The following is a 20,012-nucleotide window of genomic DNA, read 5'->3' as shown; positions in this document are numbered from 1 at the left end:
AGCTTTCCTCTAGGTGGCAGTCTTCCAGGCCAAGGTCCCCTCCCATGGAGAGAAAAAGCATCGCTGTCATTTATTTATCTGGGGTTGGTCTTTTGCCTGGACAGAGCTCTGCCTCCCTCTGCATAGGTTCTGCTGATGCTGCTGCACGTGCTCCTCACAGGGCTGAGGCTGCAGGAATCAGCCCTCCTTACAAGGCATGAGCAGTAGGTCTCTTTGCCAATGGAAGACACAGGCCTCATCTTCCTCTGATTACTGATTCTGGATGTGGTAAGAGAATGGCGTTCTGTGCCCCGTAACCTGATCCCTCCCATATTTAAGGACGTGCTCCTTCACACCTTTGGATAACTTATGGAGCCCTAAGACCTATTCTCTCCTCCCAGGGTGGGGACGATGCTCCTGGGACCCTGGTAGTACCTTCAGAGAAGGAGATTCAACGTGTGGTTGGAAACTGGATCAAACCCTTAATGGTGCTTTTCCACTGGCGTACCGGAACCAAGCCATACCTGACCCATATCCAAAGAGACGCTAGTTGCAGCGCGGTTCCAGCTTGCTTCAGTTTTCCACTGCAGAAGACTCGGCTTGGTAAAGGTGCTGCTGGGTTTGGAGAGCGACAGTGATGTAAAACTGAAGAGACGCTTATTTACTGTTCGTTCAGTGTACATCATGATTTACTAGCATGTCCGTGAGAATCATTGTCTAATGTTAGCATCAAATGCTAGTGGAATTAGCATCTGCATACGGAAATTCGTATTACAAATACATTCCATTCAGCTGTTCCATAGTACTTTCTTCAGTAGGTGGTTGGAACTCTTCAAGTTCCGAGTTATCAAGAATGCATCAATACATCGTGATCTGCAGTTGTTGCAAGGATTGGTGTATGTACTGTACTGTGTGTATGCACTGCAAGTTCCTTGCCTTTTCTTTTCATTTGCACTGTAAAGATTGTATGTACCATATCCTCTGTATGTACTGTACTTTATGCGTCCCTGTTATAGTTTGCACTGAACCACAACCAATTCTTATATATTCACTTACTGGCAATAAAGTGTACTGAGTACTGAGTACTGAGTACTGATCTGCTATGCTACTAATAATGAATAATATATAGAATATGCCCTTTTTTCCTTCAGAAAATCCATGCATATTGATTCAGAACATTCAGTATCTCCGTGCATTTTGCCCAATCAGATGGTGGTGACGTGACCAGCTCAGTTTAGTCACTCTTTCGGCCCTGTTACTAAGCAGGGCCATGTCAGTGCAGGTACAACTCGGGTACGTCTCGGGTACGGCTCGGGTACGTCTCGGGTACGACTCGGGTACGACTCGGGTACGTCTCGGGTATGGCTCGCATAATGCACAACTGTCTCTTTACGGTACCCTTCAGGTATGGCTCAGTTCTTAGTGGCAGTGGAATGGCACCATACATGTACCTACTCTGGGTCTAACCTAATCAGGTCCAGCTGGATTACCAAAGCAGAGCAGCTTGTTGATTCGGAGCCGGCAGTCAACCATAGCACAGACGCTGATCATGCTAACTCAGGCTCCTGCTGTTGCTCTGCATCCTATCACCTCACAAATAAGTTTTATATTATGTTATTTACTTTATTAATGGGATATATTACACATTTATTCATTGTGTACCTTTCCTGATTGTATCCACAACAGGACACATCAATAAGATTTGAGTGCAGGGCTGCCTTCCGAAGGGCCACACAGAGACCTATTTGTTTTATGTTAAACTGGCCTGGCAGCCTCTGCCAGCTAATTAGTCCATCATGGCAGAGTCTGGTTACTGGTCAAAATGCTGGCCAGGCTGAAAGCATCAAGCTTCTCAGTGTCTCACTCAGAAAGACCCTCTTGTTTGATAAAATTCACATGGGCCCCCCGCCACTATCACTCAGAGGTGTCCAGCCACATAACTCTGTAAATACACACCAACTATTCACCATCCATAAGCGCTTGTCCAGTACAAGGATGGGTGATCATTGAGTCTACAGGGCACAAGGCACAAGGCACAGGACCCCTAAAATATACATCCACCCATCTATGATCCACTTACACCAGCTATACCTACAGGGCAACCTGAGGTCCCTGACAGTACGAGGCATGAGACTGTGGTACACACCAGACAGGGCGTTAAAATATACAGCATAACTGAAACCACTCAATGCTGTCCATCTATTTTATTAAACTAAAGCACCATGTCCACAATCCCTGTACTGTCATTTCCTGGTAATGCTTATAACCTTTTGACAAAATTCTCTCCATGATCGTAGATGTAAAATATTCCTTCACAATGATTCTCTAGCTATATAAAAAGACAGCTGTGTGGTAAATATACTGCATGTCCAGGAGAATCTGATACGCTGCCTGAAATTAAGAAGGCAAAGTTGCATTTCATTACTTCATGTTTGTTCTGCCACCTTTAAAAGAGGATCTTCCTGCAGGACTCGTCCCATTTTTTACAGTCTGCCTGGTCTAAACAAGGGGTATTGAGAGCATTTTTCTCCAAAACCAGGCTTAGCAGAGCAAACAAACCTAGTTATTTGTGAGGTTATGGGACTGTAAATCGTCACTCTGGACAGGGATATTGGGGCTTGTGGCAGTTGCATTTCAGGCAGGAGGCAGCCGGAGTACAACAGACTTTATGGTGATGGGCAAAAGTAGATAAGCACCAGTTAGTTTCAATTCACAAAACAGCTACTGTGTAATCTACACCACCAATTCTCTGGAAAATTTGAAAAGCCAATGTCTAGGAGTGCAGAGATGCTGGAGGCTGCATTGGTTGCCTTTCAATGACTAGTGACTTTAAATGAAAAAATTACTTATACTGCTGCCTTGTGTCCTATAGCCCCCATCACCCCACACAGGAGAAGCAGCTGGAAGAATAGCAGCACCTTTAGACAGTATTCCATACAGTACAAAACATAATCAACACATTACTAATCGTTTTAGGAAAATACTCTTATATAACATTAGACATGTATCTACATTCTAGATGGCCAATCAGCATATCAGTCATCAAATTATGTAAGCTAAGATGCAGCAGCAGTAGAGTAGGAGCCATTGGCTAGATCTGCTGCTCTATTACATTTTCTCTGATCATGCTATGAATGAATGACGTCACATTTCCCAGTTTATTTGAAGTCAGATGCACACAAATCTCTTTTGTCCTTTTCTGAAGCCAAAATAGGAACCGGCTCAGTGTCACATGATTACGCCTGAAAAAAAACACTTTGCTGGCCTAGTTCATTCAGCTGAAAATATGTGTATTTTTTCCATGGTTCTGTTCCATTGAAAAACAATAAATATTGTATTCTGTTTTTCAAACCAGGTCTGTAGACTAATAAGTTGTGTCAGCGTGTGGTGTGGATCGCTTACATCAAACGCGTATGGAGAGTGCAGGCTGAAACGGGCCTTTGATGTTCTGGGCCTGTCATTGTCCCCTTCAGCTCATCACACTGTCAGAAGACCATGGATCGAATTAAAGGGAGGGAGGCAGACAGGCAGAAAGGCAGACAGGCAGGAAGGCAGGCCAGCAGGAAGGCAGGTAGGCAGACAGACAGGCAGAAAGGCAGGCAGGAAGGCATGCAGGCCAGCAGGAAGGCAGGCTGGCAGACAGGCAGGAAGGCAGGCCAGCAGGAAGGCAGGCAGGAAGGCAGGCAGGCCAGCAGGAAGGCAGGCTGGCAGACAGGCAGGAAGGCAGGCCAGCAGGAAGGCAGGCAGGAAGGCAGGCTGGCAGACAGGCAGGAAGGCAGGAAGGTAGACAGGCAGGTAGGCATACAGGCAGGAAGGCAAGCCAGCAGGAAGGCAGGCAGGCAGAAAGGCAGGCTGGCAGACAGGCAGGAAGGCAGGTAGGCAGGCAGGAAGGTAAGAAGGCAGGCAAGCAGACAGGCAGGCCGGCAGGAAGGTAGGTAGACACAGGCAGGCAGGAAGGCAAGAAGGCAGGCAGACAGACAGGCAGTCCAGCAGGAGGGCAGACAGGCAGGAAGGCAGGCCAGCAGGAGGGCAGGCAGACAGGCAGGCTGCATTGGGTCCTCAGGTTGATCACTCCAACTCACCGTCTCCTGCCTTATTGCAAAATATTTCCTTTTTTTGTTCTGTTCTATAAAGGGCATCAGTTATATAGTAAATGTAAGCAACATCACTGAAAATAGCACTGACGGGCAGTGTTTACACTGATAATCTAGTGCTTTGGTTATCGCTAGGTGACCCTCCTAGTTCCATGTTACTCCCACACCTGAGCTGTCTCCACTATGACACAGTTTGAGGTCTGGTGTCAGTTCTTTGAGTATGACAGGTCTCCTCTGATTGGAGGATTAAACCTGCGTCTGAGCAATCATGTTCTGCACAAATTCCCAGCAAGATGGGTGATTCCACAGACTGAATACATGTATTTCACTATTCAGTGTACACTGGTCAATCTCAGGTTCCCTTACTGATATATATTTTTTATTTTTAAGTGGAAGGTAGTTTCTCAATCCTGTTAACAAAACCTCAAGCAACCATTTAAATATCATATGAAAATCATAAAAACTAGTTGTTTTGTGTGGCCCTCAGTAAAGGTGTATTTTACAAAAATGATTGGTTATGTTCAAAAATATATATTTGTGGTTAAAAAATAACTATATATGCATGCAAGTTGTATTTTTCTCTATTTATATGAGTAACAGGGCAGAAAGTATCAGGACTGAGTTTTAGCATAAATGTATTCATGAATCATAGCCACATGTCATCAAACATAATAGCATGATAACACTGAGCATAGCCAAATAACTTACAAAAAAATATTTTAATAAATTAATGTATTAAATCTAAGAAATTATTTGGATAACAGGACTGAGCACTGAGTTCGACTCAGACATACTTACAATATCATTTAAAACACAGGAAAGAAAATGAGAAAACTAATTTTGGGTTTCCTGTGGTCTTCAGGCGACTGAGATGATGCAAGTTCCCGTTGAACATGCCACTGGAGGAACGTGCCAAATTTTTTAGGGTCAGAAATGTATCAGGGTAACAGGAATGAGCGAAAACCTGGGGGCAGGACTAAAATGTGTATTCTAACTAGCAATCAATGATTTACTATAAGGAAAATGTATTAAAAGCATGAATAGGATTACAGAAAAATAAGATTACTGGAGGTTTTTAATCATTATATTTCATGGTAGTATAGTATTAGTGAGCAGGGAGAGGTGACACACCCTTTTTCAGTGATCTAGGTAGTTTACATTACTGTTTTAGATTATGTGTCTTACATTTGCAATGAGGACATTATGCAGGACATTATGCTTGATGATAACATGTATTATAAAGCTACTTTTCATAAATATTTATACATATAATGTCCTGGGGACAGAAATGGCACCGATTTGGTGGAATGGCCCAGATCCTCAGTCCGCTATCCAGAGGAGCTCTCAGTAGATATGAGAACCTCCTGAAGCCAGCCCTACAGAATATTTTAAAATATACTCCGGTAGATTAATATAGCACACAGAGAAAAAAAAACAGAAATTCGAAAACTCGCCCCTTAATTGTTTGAACCAAGACAAAACAAATGAACCAATGGAACTGTTTCTCTCCACTCTGAATATTCACATGAAACCTATTCATCATGTCAAATGTGTCAACTTCATGCTTAAAACATTTGTTCAGCATGTGAATATCTTTCCGTATACTGGCTAAGACATACAGTATTCATCTCCACTCCACAATAACGTAACAATCGTTTGACAAGCGGTACATGAAAGAGAAATGGTAAGTGCATTATTTCCATTTATAAAGCTATAATAGTTTTATAATAATGTACGTCATGTTAAATTTTATGACTATGATTTCTTTTAAATTAATCGGTCATAAAGATGTACGGTATTATACACACTGACGTATTATATTAACGTGCAGCAGTTAGATTTTAATGAGAGTGCAGAACAAGGCTTTTAAGAAAGTAAGTGCATAAATAAATTGCCTTTACAGCTCAGGTGAAGGTCTCTAATTAAACATCCTATCAAACTGCAAAAGTTTAACGTTTATTATGACTGGCGTCAACAACAATTATCCCAACAACTAGTTTACAAACGCAAGACAAACAATTAGCATTTTCACATAGCATGTCATTGTCCCCATCTGCAAAGGCAGTTCATTCAATGCAAATGTAGACAAGTCTGCTTTTCAGATACTCGTTTCCAGTACATGTACTCGTAAAAAACAGTTTGTACATCAGGGAATGCATCTATATGGATTAACAAGTCTTTAGGGTTGTCGTTAAATAATGTTTAGTGTGGCCTTCAAATGTTTTCTTTAGCAACACAGATTTAACAGGCGTTGAAGTTAAATTGGCACGAATTCAGTTCCTTCAGTTGCCACTAGGTTCATTAGTGTTGCGGTATTAACGCAACATCTTACTTTTTACACAAACGTGGTAAAAATTGCATGATATTGTTACTTAGTCGTTACATTATCTTTAAAAACGTGTCGTTCGGTATTCAGAAATAACATATTTCTCATTCGTGATTTTGCGGCTGAAACCCTAAGTATAAACACCCAAAGTGCTATACTAAGCACCATATTTCCAGAAAACAATCTGTTAATTGTTTCATTTGGATTATGAAGGAATTTCGCTTTAACAATAAAAAATCTTTTTTTTTTTCATATTAGACATGAATATTTAGAAATCTAAAGTTTGTAGTAGTTTAATCCACGTTTCCGTTACAGCTGCTGATTGATTGCATGGTAGGACCACGTGGATATATAATTAGATGCAACTCAGGTGCGCTTTTAATCGTGGAGCTGGTCTTAAGATATGTGTGTCAAATGTTGATATGAAAATATAGATTAATTAGATATTAAGTTTGTCTTGTGTAGTGTCTTCGTTGAGTGCATCTATTTTGAACAAGTTGCAGTACGGTACTGGCAAATGATAGCAATTTTGCAAAGTAATCATGCCTTTGACCGCGAACTTAACATTGTTCGGGCAGGTCACCAGCGAGGACTTCAATGCAACCAGCGTGGAGTATCAAAGGCTTGTGGAGTTATCTCATCGTCCCATAAAAGTCGCCATAATATCAATTTTGGGTGCAATGATCACTTTGGGAAACATCGCGGTGATCTTGGTTATTGCCTCCTCGGTGGCCGGCTGGTCCAGGAACTCTCGTTACTTCCTGATGTCTCTAACTGGGGCAGACACCGCTTTTGGGCTGATCGTCATGCCCCTAAACCTGTGCGTAAGTCTTCTGAAGGACTACAGCGACGGGCCGGACCCGCTTTGCCATGTGGTGGCATTCGTGAACTCCACCATCTACGCGACCTGCATGTACACGCTGGCCACTATAAGCATAGAGAGATACGTGGCCGTCTTTTATCCACTAAAGTACTCGTCGGTCATGACCCGAAACAGAACCCAACTTCTGATCGCCTTCGCCTGGTTCTTCCCTCCAGTTTTATTACTACCCATTTCTTTCCCCAACACGATCATCGAGGTGCACTTCTCCACCGCGTCTTTAGTTTGCAATCCCTCGTACTCCAGCAACGTTGGCTACTCGCTGACTTTAACCGGCTTGATATTCTTCCCATGTTCGACCATCATGACCTACGCCAACCTCCGGCTCTGGCTGGCGGCGAAGAAGCAGCGCATCAAACTTTCGAAGCACGAAATGGGAGGTAGGGACCGGCCTGACGTCGCTTCGCGGGTGCTGGTGCCCGTCATGACCGTGTACTACGCGTGCTGGACTCCTTGCATGGTTACAATACTCTATAATGGTGAGTATGGGTGAGTGCATGTTTAGCTAGTCAGGCGTTACATTACAGGATTGCATTGTCTTCTATAGTAAGCAATCGTAATGTGTAATAAGTTATGTCTGTATGCGACATTAGATCGTTTCAAAAGGTTAAACCTAAATTCCAGTCCATGCAATACTGAGTTCTAGGTTGCCATCAATATCCTGGTCGTTTTTATTTAATGGAACCAAAGACCAATGCAGATGGCTGAAAAGCTGTTGAAATGACACGTGACCTTAGTATATCAAATATGTAAACGGTAATGTACCTTTGGTACATAAAAAGTAATTTCCAGAATGTGCATATTGTACTACACCAGTCTGAAGTTACTATTTTTTTATATACTATAATGGATCACTCACGTTTATTTGCTCTGTATGTTTGTTCATCACGCAAGTTGTTCAGTTACAGCTCAGCTGATTTTTCACTGGGGGGGTTAAGCTAGCTGTGTGTGTTAAATGTGGGGATGCGAAAACCTCCAAGTGCACTCAATTTCGGCACTGGTTTTTATCCCCCCCCCCCCCAGCCATCTCGGGCAGTGCGGTCCCAGAGTGGGTGGAGTTTGTGGCTGTGTGGCTACCTACTGCCAATGGCTTCCTCAACTGCATCTTCTATTTCTGGATCAACCGCAGCTTTCGCCGGAAGTTCCGTTCAGTTGCACAGAGGCTTTGCCTGTGCATGTGCCCCCAGCCCGGGCAGGGGCTGAGGTGCTCGGTCCCTGGGGGGGTTCATGTGGTGGCCGGTGTCTGGGACAACAACAATTGTCTCCAGGAGCGATCGGCCAGCGTGTCCTCGACATGCACGCTGATCACGCTGGCCGTGGAGACCCACATGTGACCATTTGGCTGCTGGCTGGCCCCTCCTCCTGCAGCCTGTGTACAGTGAACCCCCAACACCCCCCACCCCAAAACACAGGTCGGTCGCTGTGGAACTAGAATTAATAGTTAAGCTTCTTTAAAGGTAAATCCAAGATCAGTCATGATGGTGGTCGGTCTGATTGATTGAATTTATTGAATTGATCTGACACTGAAGGCTGAGTATTTGCTGAGTATTTGCTGAGTATTTGCTGAGTATTTGCTGAGTATTTGGTGCCATGATGCTTTTGTATGATGGACTTTGACAACTTCACCAGAAATTCATCATGAAGGACATGGCTAGTTTGATCTGTATATAACTGCATTCTCTTAAATCTGAACATGGTACCATGTTTTTATGCTTTTCAAACAAAAAATTAATGAATTTGTATATTAAAATTTTATATTTGTAAAAAAAAATGCACTTAAGTACTGTATATGCTTGTTCAAAATTGAATTTGTATGGGGAAAATAAAGCTTAATGCCTTTGTTTCTAAGTGTCTCTTTGCTATAATCCTGCCTAAGTACATCCATTTCCTACTTAAATGCCGTTAGCAGTGAAGATCTACTTGACTCAGAAATGAAATGCTCAGTCTTTTAGTGGTCATGCGCCCATCGTAGAACCAGCGTCCCAACCTTCCTTAATGGTGCCTCCATCCCTATGCATAAGACAAACTAAGGCCTTGTAAGTTTATGGTATTGTAAGTAACATCACCAGCTGAAGTGCAGAAGTTAGAATGCACTTCCAAATGCAAGGGAACTGTACAAGCGTTTTCTCGTATCTTAACTGCAGTTGGCTTGGGTGAAGATGTTATGGAAATGACCATCGGATCGGAATCTCTATTTGTGTGACATGCTTTGTTTCTTGGCCGTTGAAGCTGGCCGTACTGCTTTTTTTGGGGACACTTCGGAGCTTGTGGGCTGCTAGCCGCAGATGTCACATGGCAGCTGAATCAATGCTGGACTAATGTGGACAGGCTCTCTGGGGACAAAAAGTGGATAGTCTCCATCTAGGAGCAGACCATAAGAGATGTGGCACCATTCCTCCTAAAGCAGTGTTTCCCAATTTGGTCCTCGGACATAGTCCACGTTTTTGCTCCCTCCCAACTCCCAGCAAAAATGTGGACTGTGGCCGGGAGCTTGGAGGGAGGAAGACATGGACCAACTATGTGTCCCTGAAGACCGGATTGGGAAACGCTATTCAAAAGCATTAATCTCATACAGTTCTAATGCCAAGAACTGGCATGTTAATATGTCTGTGTCTTGCTGTGTTTAGTCATGTGACATTTTAATGTTACTGTTATGTCATTGCACATGCATCTTGTGGGTGGTTCAGAGGTGCGCCACCATGTGGACCTGACCAAGATTACACGTTATTGTGTGAGACAAACAGTGAATGCCTCATGTGATGGATCTGTACCATGTTTATAATTGATCAGTGGATTTAAAACTTAAGTCCCCACACAGACACATCTATACCAGTGTTATGATTATGTAAGCTTCCCGCTGATTTTGGTTTATGGGATGGATGGATGGATGGATGGATGGATATGAGTGACACCCAACAGGTCAAATAAATTCTATATGGATTGAGAGTCCAAAATATCTTAGGCCTGTCCAGCACATATTTAATTTGTTCTCCCTTCCCGTTAATCTTGTTAATCTAATTAAGCCTTATATTTGTTGAAGCTTTTGGAACGCAAGACATGGGATGGCTGAGGATAAGGATTCTGGGGAGCGATTTGTTGGATCTATCTTGCACTGATGAGAATCCTGCCCATCACTCCTTGGGCTGTGGTTTGACTTGGAGCCACTGGGACCCAGCTGAGGCGTTGGCTTCTGCTCTCCCATTGGCCAGTCGGGAGTGGCACTTCTTTGCCAGGCATTATTTTGGGACTGCCTTGAACTGACCAGCTGCTAATTGAAAAGGTCAGTGTTTGGCCATCCTCACTGCATGCTGCCTCTCAGTGTCACAACTGTCAGGACATAATTACATGACATATATCACACAGTGGCTGCAGGTCATATGAGGTGGGACTTGCAGGTGGTTGGCAATAAGATATTAACAGATACTGTCTGCAGTCTGGTCACTCTGCCGTGACCCACGATGCTGACCCACAATGACTCAGTGAAATGTGCTTTAAACCAGTGTTTCTCAGCCTGGCCCCCAGGAACCCCCACCCAGTCCACATTTTGGTCCCTCCCAGCTCTCAGCACACCTGTACCAAACAATCAACAACACAGAATAACTGGCACGATTATACTGGGAACCAGAAGGGAGCAAAAATATAGACTGTGGGGGCTTCCTGAGGACTGGGTTGAAAAATGCACGTTTAACATCCATGGAGAGAAGCGATCAGCCTTTCAGATTCAAATCAGGACTGTAGCAAGGCATTATCCTTCTCATAAATAATGCCTGATCTCAATTAAAACTATATCTCAGTCCTGAAGTGTATTTTTAATTTGATATGAGTTGCTAAAAATTCCAATTGCATACAACAAAGGGGTTTTGAAAATACCTGAGACATCAGAGTCATGTCAACCAGACCACTGGAAAAATGATTTTCCACAACCTCACCTTGATTCCTTATAATGTGCACGATTAAGCTTATTAGCATGTGGACCTAAATTCTTACACAGATTGTGGGGTCAGAAGCTATGAGATATTTGTTCTCTAGCTATAGGATGATGATGGGGAAGGAAAAAGTCCCTTGAGGCAAACAATCAAAGCCTGTTTTTTTTTCCTATCTCGTTTCACTGGCAAAAACCATGAATGAACTAATCACTCAGCTGTTGTTTTCACACTGAATTAATTGTCAGTTAGCAAAGACATGAAAGAAATGAGGTTATGAAAGAAAATGGAGCCTTGATCCATCTTCAATAACCCAAATTCTGGCAGTTGATTAAATCTCCATTCTGATGCAAGCATGTAATTTTGATCAGGACACAATGTACTAATAAACTGAGTGGCAGTGAGCTACAGTATGGTCTTTGGAGGCTTGGAGAGTGCACCGGTCTTGTGAGGTATTCTCTGATTATGGCACTCTCAGCTTATTTTTTTCACCTGGAAAAGCTTTTTGTAATTAAGACTGTTGAGTCTGCAGATTGTTTTTTGCAGGATTTTCAAAGGGCACTGCTCTCACTAATGCTTGGGTGAAATGTTTAATAAAATGTCTGTTAATGTGTCCTTCTACGGAGACGAAGCCGGTATTTATTTGTAATACAGCCCCATCAAACCATTTTCCACAGTGAGGTTAGAGTTATTTTCATTCACATGCTGAAACCTGGTTTTCTCACTTTGATTTGATATGGTTGTGTTTTTCTAAAATAAAACGTTTACATATTTCTTTCGCATGCTGTCCATCTGACTGCCTGTTCTTTGACCTAAAATACACTGCTGATTCGCTTTTCCTGTGAATTCCTTGCTGTTCCAGAAATATATCTGAATGTTAGGTCGCAGATGTTTTTCAACCATTTGCCCCTGATTTACTTGGGGAGCATCACAGCCTGCACTGGCAGCTGACCCCCCCCCCCCCCCCCCCCCGACACTTCCTAGCTGTAAATATAAGTAATGTGCGCACAGCAGCATTTTGTGATGCATTCAGATCAAAATGGCTGCACTCAGGTTTTTTTTTATGCACAAAAACTCCACATAAGGCACTGAATAAGCAGGTCCTGAGGCACAATCTCCCCTACTGTATACCTTGTTGCTATTTTAGCATTCTAAAAATGACAAATACTAACAACGAGAGTCTTTGTAGCTGGATGTGAAGTCCATTCACTTGTGGATGTGTCATTGATGCATCTAGCAACTTTGGGGTCTACATAGTTGAATACAAGCCTAGCTTTAATGATAAAATCTAACATTTCTCTCCTCCCTGCAGCCTTCTTCCACACTATCACACGCATGTTTCCTGCATGATCTTCCTTTGGACCTGGCATCTCGCTGAGCTCTGATAATGGGAGCTCCATTACCACGCAGGCGTCTTCAGTTCCCTCTCTTTGCAGCTGTAATGTTACCCTTTTCCTTCTCAGTCACACTCTCGCTCGCTCAGTGCACTCCTCCATTGAGCACATAATCCATGCCAACTAAATCCATGCCCCCCCCAGCATTACAAAACCCAGCTGGACTGATGTCAGATAACACATAGTTATAATGCAGCCTCAGACTACCTAACATCACTTCTAATACAGGGTGAAAATGCAATTTCAGCTTCTTATCCTGTTATAACCGGTACTGTTGCATGTATCTGGTTTCCTGTTTTAATCGATCTTATGATGCATGTCTTCTGCCTTGAATTGGGCTTTGTGCTCAGCGTTGTAGTAGCAAAAACGATGCTTACTGCTTAACGTTTTGCAGGACTGAGGAAAATTGCACTGGAATTTATCCTTGTCAGTACTGGTGATTGTGACCTGGTAGAGCATATGGAAGATGAATGGGTGAAAATCCAATGCTATAGCAGTTCCTTCTTTGATGTGGGTCGTTACACCCTCTAGTACTGACAGGCATGAGAGGTTGATAACCAGTCAATATCTAAGCCTGTTGGTCTGGTGGTAACTGTACATTGAGATCAGCTGTTGGTTATGAGAGGCTAAGGGACACTTGATTGTTGTTCAGGGGTACATCATGTTTGTACAGTTCTTTGCAGTTTCCGGACATTTCCAGAATGCAAGTGGTTCCACGGAGTCAGGGCTGATGTGAAGGGCTGTAGCAGAACAAACACACACGCAAGCTAATGAAATCAAAGGGATGAGTAGCTCTCGATGCTTCTGCATTGCATTGCTAAGGTCTCATTAACCTTGCTGTTCCAGCTGCCAGCTCATCCTTTCATGCATCCCAGTGTGACAATATGTACATTAGTGCCATCATTATAACTGGCACATTTACCAGCTGCAAACCAGAGTGGATGATTACCTCAGCTTCTGGTTTAGCTTGAACTGCTCTTTTATGAAAATTGCCAAATATTCTGACGCACTGCTTGATATAAGTAAAAGGAAGTGGTCCAAAAATTACTAATCTCCTTGTAAACAATCAGCATTTCAGAGTCTTTTGTTTGCACACAGAAGGAGGCATCTGTTTGATAACAAAGGCAACAAAGCCAGAACCCTTTAAAGTAACCTGACAACATTTTACTGTGTAACTAATGTAAGTCCAGTTAAGCACTATCTGGCACATGAGTAAAACAAGCAGTCACATCAGATATTCATGTCATGGAATGGCTAAAAATGCCAGTAGAAGGTTGAATCTACCTGCTGGTTAATAACATATAGGATACATTTCCATTAATTTACATGGGCTAATATATCCATACTGGCATCCTGTCCAAGGTGCACCCTTATCCTGTTCTGCTTAGAATAGGCCACACCCCTAAACCCTGACCAGGATGAGTGGTTAGAAGTTTTATATACATTATTTATATATATATATATATATATACACACACACACACACACACACTACTCTTTAACAAGAAGATAAATTAATTGAGTTCCGTCACCTTCAGCAAGTTTATTTTGTTCATGGATTTTATACCAAGTTTCTGTGTTTGGATGTTTTCAGTTGGCTACTGATTTACTCTGGAGAGGTACCAGGGTGGTTAAAGATTAATCTTAGTAATGTCCTAAAATTACGTTTGAATTCACATTTTCTTTGAATAAATTCATGTAGATCATACCTAACTATTCGACATCACATACCAGACCTTTATCATAGCGCCATCTAGTGCTAAAAACCACCCACCTTCCATATTCCAGCCAGTCGTCTGAACCTGGGCAAACAGGCCAAAGTTTCCTGCAGTTTGTTTTTATCTCGTCTTCTGTGCATCCATTAAACTTATAACACACACGTGTAACGTACATGAGACAATCAATATGTTTTTATTCTTTCTGGTTGCACTACGGAGCCCCTAAAAGGTCAGGGTAGGAAAATATTTTTTTACTTTTGCGTTCCCACTAGACTTGCCCACTTATTTCCTGCAACGTGACGGCAAAAATAAACCTAATACAGATATGTCAAGTAAACATTTCTTTAAGCATTAAACAATAGTACAATGTACAACATGTAACTTTAATATTGTGTTTTTATACGTGTTAATAATTGAACTGCGTCCATTCACCGCCAGTGACAGGAATATGGAAATATATTACAAACATTGAGAGATATTACAGCCGGAAAACTGCATATAAAGCTAACTTTACCGAGGTGTTGGAGTTAAGGTTTAAACTTGGACCCGCTTTCTGGATTAAGTAAATATAATGCTAGTCTGCGTAACAATTTGTCCTCATTGAGCTCTTATGTTCAGGACAACTATGTGCAATAAGGGAGTGTACTTCCTGCCCAAGTTTTAGCAGATGTTTCCACCACCCCTCCCAGCAATCGGTGTCCCTGTGGATGCGACCTTCCTTTATAACTTTTTTGTTTAAAAAATCTTTACAAAGAGCCACGATTCCTTTGGCGTCTAATTAAGTTTCTCTGATTGTCTCCGATATCAGTGACTGCCCTGTAACAGATCAGGAATGTGACTGCAGAAATGAAGTTCTACATTAATCTGGGACAAGAGATGGATATTAACGACTCAGTGTTTTCTTTTTACTCCACTACTCCATTCAACCCTTAACAACCCTTTCACATACATACAAGCCTCAAACAATAATCAGGCCCATAAATAAACAGTAATTAGTGCAGAAAGACATGGATCGATCACCAGGCCCCCTTTGTCATGGCTGTGTGCTGCCACCCAGTGGCCACATAATGGAAAATTATCTTCTTTAATCCCCAAAGTTAACTCGATTTTTCCAAATCGATTGTGATATTACATCGAACCTAAGTGTAAAAGGTCAGGTAAACGTATATGATAAGGATGAGCACGTCTGCATTCCTTTAAACAGTAAATACAACCCCCCAGAAATGTAATGTATACCTTGGCTTACGTATGACCACTCAGCGTTATTCAGAGATAATCGGCGCCAGTCCGCGTACACAAATATATCTTATCAGCGGTGGCACATTGACATGGATAGAGGCCTCATGGTCAGAGCCAAGTAAAAATAGGCGACGGTTAAAGTTGCTGATTGGGAGGGATGGGTGCATTAAGATGCCTCTGCTTATTGAGGTTTTGGAGCGTCTCATACTCAAATGTCGGACAAATAACATGCTTAACGTACGGTACGCAGTATTTTTACAAGTTAATTGTTCATATATACTCAGGTACTCAGGCGATCGTATGTCGGTGACTTTGATTGGTCGTTTTTAGAAGCCCGCATTTTATTGGCTGAATTGTGCAATTCCTAAATGTTGATTGGGCCATTGGCAGCAGATTCAGCCATTGGCTATAGCACGTGACAGCTGAGTGAACGATACGGTGGCCGGGTGGAGAAAAGTTATTCTCTCTCCTTTCAAAGGGGACCAGAGGTTGCGTTGACGGGTTGTGGTTGTGCAACTGTGAAACGAGACAAGTTTGAATTTAGCCACAAACAAACCGTCTCGATTGATACGATTTTATCACTGCCGACGACGAAACACTAAATGGATACGGACAATAACACGGAAGCTCTCTCGAAGAGCTCTGTCAAGTATTTCACGCTCGAAGAGATCAAACAGCACAACATGAGTAAGGATACCTGGATCATTATTCACGACAAAGTGTACAATATCACAAGCTTCCTGGAAGAGGTAAGGCATGAGTCCGGCGCATAAAACTGACCATGGTCGTTTCCACGGCCATTAACTAGCGCTAAGGTTGTACTTCGACCGTTTTCTCATTTTAGTTGATGATTCGCCGGGGGTTTCTGATTCATTCGCTGGTTTACCAGTAGTCGTTAGGCCACCGATTTCAATGCCACATTCTGGATTTAACGTACCATAGGACCAAGTACAGGTGATCGTGTATAATTATGAGTTGATATATTTAGCTACAGTCTAATGATTAATCCTGAATCAAACAACTGTATCCACTGCTTTTAGACTGACATCTGGTGAAGAAACGTCCATTGAAGTTTCATCCGGTTGTGCAACCGCGGTCAGGGGTTCCATTATATACATACATACATACATACATACATACATACATACATACATACATACATACACACACACACACACACATACACACATACACACACACACACACACACACACACGGAAGTAAATTAACGTGTTACGTTAATAGGCACGCAAAAGTCTCACCGGCATTTACTTCTCTGAAAAAAATTAAAAGATCCCTCCATTTTTTTTAAAAGTCCTAGTTTAATCCTGGTTCTGCTGGCAGAAGGCCGCACTGTGAGGCAGGCTGTGTCCAGGCTCAGGGTTTCTAAGACAGCAATACACAGGAACAAGATGAAGCTGGAGACGCTGGTAATAAAACAAACAACAAAAAAAAACAGCCAGTTAGAGGGAAGAAGAAACTTTCAAATGGCACATTTAGCCTTACTCGGGTTGAAGTTGAAGTTTGGGGTTTGCCTGGTTCCTTTGTGAATCTACTGTTCTCTGTTTATCAGAGAATTTACCACCTTAATTCTAAAGACTGATACAGCACTAAACTGTGCCTCATTGGCCAAGTCCTTAATTAAGTTTGCTGTTTCCCTCTAAGTTTTAATAAATGCCTTGAAAGACAAATTAAATATCTTACGATGGATTTGTAGTACTAGTTTTGTTATATGTATGTACGAAATGTGTAATGATGGTCTATTTTGTAGTGCAATGCAGTATGGGTAATATGATTGATTTATAATTGATTTGACCACTGGCCAGCATCCAGGAGGTGAGGAGGTGCTGTTGGAACAGGCGGGAACGGATGCCACGGAGAGCTTTGAAGATGTTGGTCACTCCAAAGATGCCAGGGAGATGCTTCAGCAGTATTTCATCGGGGAACTTCACATGGTACACATGCATCTTCCTCCTCATGCTTCTATTGTCATGAGTGCTTACAAATGACATTTGGAAAGATCTTTCAGCGTCACCATTTCAAACCATGAGCAGATAGAGAAAATGAAAACAATAAAACCAATGTATAGATAAATTGTAGATAAGTGGATGTTTTGGTTGTATGAGCATTGAGTTCTACATATCCAAGTTGAGTTCTACATATACAATACAAATTATTTAATGATGAGCTACATTTTTTAGGAATAGCAACTCATAGGAAAGTATGTGGTAAGAAAGTATTGCAAGGATTTTACACTTTTTTTTTCAAATGGTATATAACACACTAGACAATGGCAGAATTAAATTTACAGCTTACTGGAAGAACATTGGTGCGGATCCCAAGTACAGTACAAGGAATGTTGCTCTACATTCTTTGTTTTTGTTCTGTAAACATATTTATGGTATCTTATATTTTCCATTAAGTAATAAAATATATGCATAAAAGATAAGATTGCTTCACTAACAGATGCATACTTATCATGGGGCTACTCGTGTTTTAAAATGTATGCAGTGATGCCACCAAATGACGTTTATTATAAAGAATAAAATTTCAAATTATACTTTCAGAATGATCGCAAAAAGGAAGCTGGAAAGGTGAGTCCAATAGGTAATTTACATATCAAGTTATAGCAAATATATTTACAATGTTGTGTGTTAGTGTGGTGCTGGTGTGGTACTTCCATAAATATTTTTCATTTGCTTGTCAGACCTGTTCATGTTTAAGTGGCCATTAGCTCTTGAATTAGACTAATATGTCTGCTCTTTCTTCTCTAGGATATTTTCATTACAACAACAGGCAAGACCAGGTATGTGAAGAACACCATTCGTGGAGACACTTCCTTGTTGACTGGAAAGAAGCTGGTGTTTGGATGGAATTGGGGCCGACGAAGCCTCGCATATTGTTCACTTTTAATGCTTGATTGATATATACGCAGTAATACCTTAAGCTTATTTTGACCAGATTGTTTATTGTTCATCACTGACAACAAAAGCCATAATTTCTGCTTTCTCAATGGTTTTATTCATTTAAAATCATCTGGGGAAGGTATATAAACTTTGACTGCCCCCCACCCCCCTTTTTCTACAGTTCTTGGACCACCTGGGTAATTCCTATCTTGGCAGCAGCAGTAGTTGGTGTGATGTACCGGTACTACGTGCTAGAACAGAAGTCCTCATGAACCACCTGGAACCAGCACAGCATTGATGTCATCTCTCTCTGTCCCCGGAGGCCTTGATGTGATGGTCTGTTGGATCACTTACCACACTGACTGCCCTTAACGATCCAGAGGTGCACCCTAACTCCCACACTGCATTATTAAACCAGTTTGGAGCAGAAGGAGTAGGTGTGGTCTCAAGCATAGCTGTACCATCCACCTGCAACCCAAAGCCCACCAGAGATGGGGGGGAGATGCACAGGAAATCAGCATATATTTTGTATAATTTCATTTCCATTCTCAGACCCCCCCCCCCCCCCCCTCCACTTAACTATTTATGAAGTTTACAGGTTCTTGTTCTTCATAGTCTATGGAAATACACCATTTGCTGAGCTTGTCATTTTTATACAAAAAATTATGGTGTTTTTAAATGGAGAAAAATGTCATTAAATGTCTTGTAGGGCTGAATATCAAAAATATCAAGAAATTATACTGCTAACAGACCAAGAATGATTCCCTCATTATTTAGCTAATTGTCTAAATAGTCTGTTATAGCTGTTAAATACCTTGAGCACTTGGAGTGTATTTGATTCTGTATTCTGATTGGATAATTTTACTTAAGCTTTGAAAACCGAACCTAGTGGTTTATATCGATCATTTCAAATTACATCCCTTTTTATGTCCCGCCTGCTAAAATCAATAAGTGTAAGTTTGGTGCACATAACTGCTATGCTGGCTGTTTATTTTCAGTACATGGTCTTTCCACACAAATAACGCTGTAATACTTATCGTAACTGAGGATCCTCAGTTTAAGAAGTTGCCTTTCAACTTGCGATGCCTTCTCATTTGGGTATTTTTTGTGTTTACAGAACTGTGTACTGTATTTATTTTATGGCCACTTAGTCCCTTTATTACGTTATCGTATGCATTTTAGCACTGTGGAATACCTCTATGGAGATGCAACAACTGGCGATGGAATTGGTAAAGCAGCGGTTTTGGGTTAAGATTGGTTGGTTTCCATAATATGTTCATGTGTTTTGCTTGTCCATATGCACTTTTGGAATTAAAGAAGCAGCCTCACTGTCTGTCTTTCAAGTTATTTTCAAAACAAAAGTAACATGAAACTTAGAATTTTTAAATTATGCATAGACCTAATTTTAAGTTTTGGGCATTGTTACTAATATTTAACAGACACGTTTACTGCAGCAGACATTTTCATCCATAGAAAATACTGTGATGGATAACACGATAGAAATTAAGGTATTGTTCTTTTTTCTTTAATGGATATATGCTGGAACAGACACC

General features: G+C 41.6%; 2 protein-coding genes across 2 annotated transcripts; both read left to right on the top strand.

Annotated features, from left to right (window-relative positions):
- The first annotated feature begins 6,761 nt into the window (after positions 1-6,761).
- Positions 6,762-9,127, top strand: LOC111833002 (adenosine receptor A2b). The gene is made up of 2 exons (XM_023790850.2): positions 6,762-7,758; positions 8,303-9,127. Exons 1-2 carry the CDS (start codon positions 6,942-6,944, stop codon positions 8,611-8,613), a joined length of 1,128 nt encoding a protein of 375 aa, XP_023646618.1. The 5' UTR covers positions 6,762-6,941; the 3' UTR covers positions 8,614-9,127.
- Positions 9,128-15,966: 6,839 nt separating this feature from the next.
- cyb5b (cytochrome b5 type B) lies at positions 15,967-19,792 on the top strand. Its single transcript, XM_023790731.2, has 5 exons — positions 15,967-16,302; positions 17,380-17,508; positions 18,121-18,147; positions 18,328-18,359; positions 18,641-19,792. The coding sequence occupies exons 1-5, from the start codon at positions 16,156-16,158 to the stop codon at positions 18,729-18,731; spliced, it is 426 nt and encodes a 141-aa protein (XP_023646499.1). The 5' UTR covers positions 15,967-16,155; the 3' UTR covers positions 18,732-19,792.
- Positions 19,793-20,012: the final 220 nt, after the last annotated feature.

The sequence above is a fragment of the Paramormyrops kingsleyae genome, chromosome 11, assembly GCF_048594095.1.
Source record: "Paramormyrops kingsleyae isolate MSU_618 chromosome 11, PKINGS_0.4, whole genome shotgun sequence".
NCBI lineage: Eukaryota > Metazoa > Chordata > Actinopteri > Osteoglossiformes > Mormyridae > Paramormyrops > Paramormyrops kingsleyae.
Note: the sequence above shows the minus strand (reverse complement) of the source record. Positions and strands in the feature narration are given on the sequence as shown.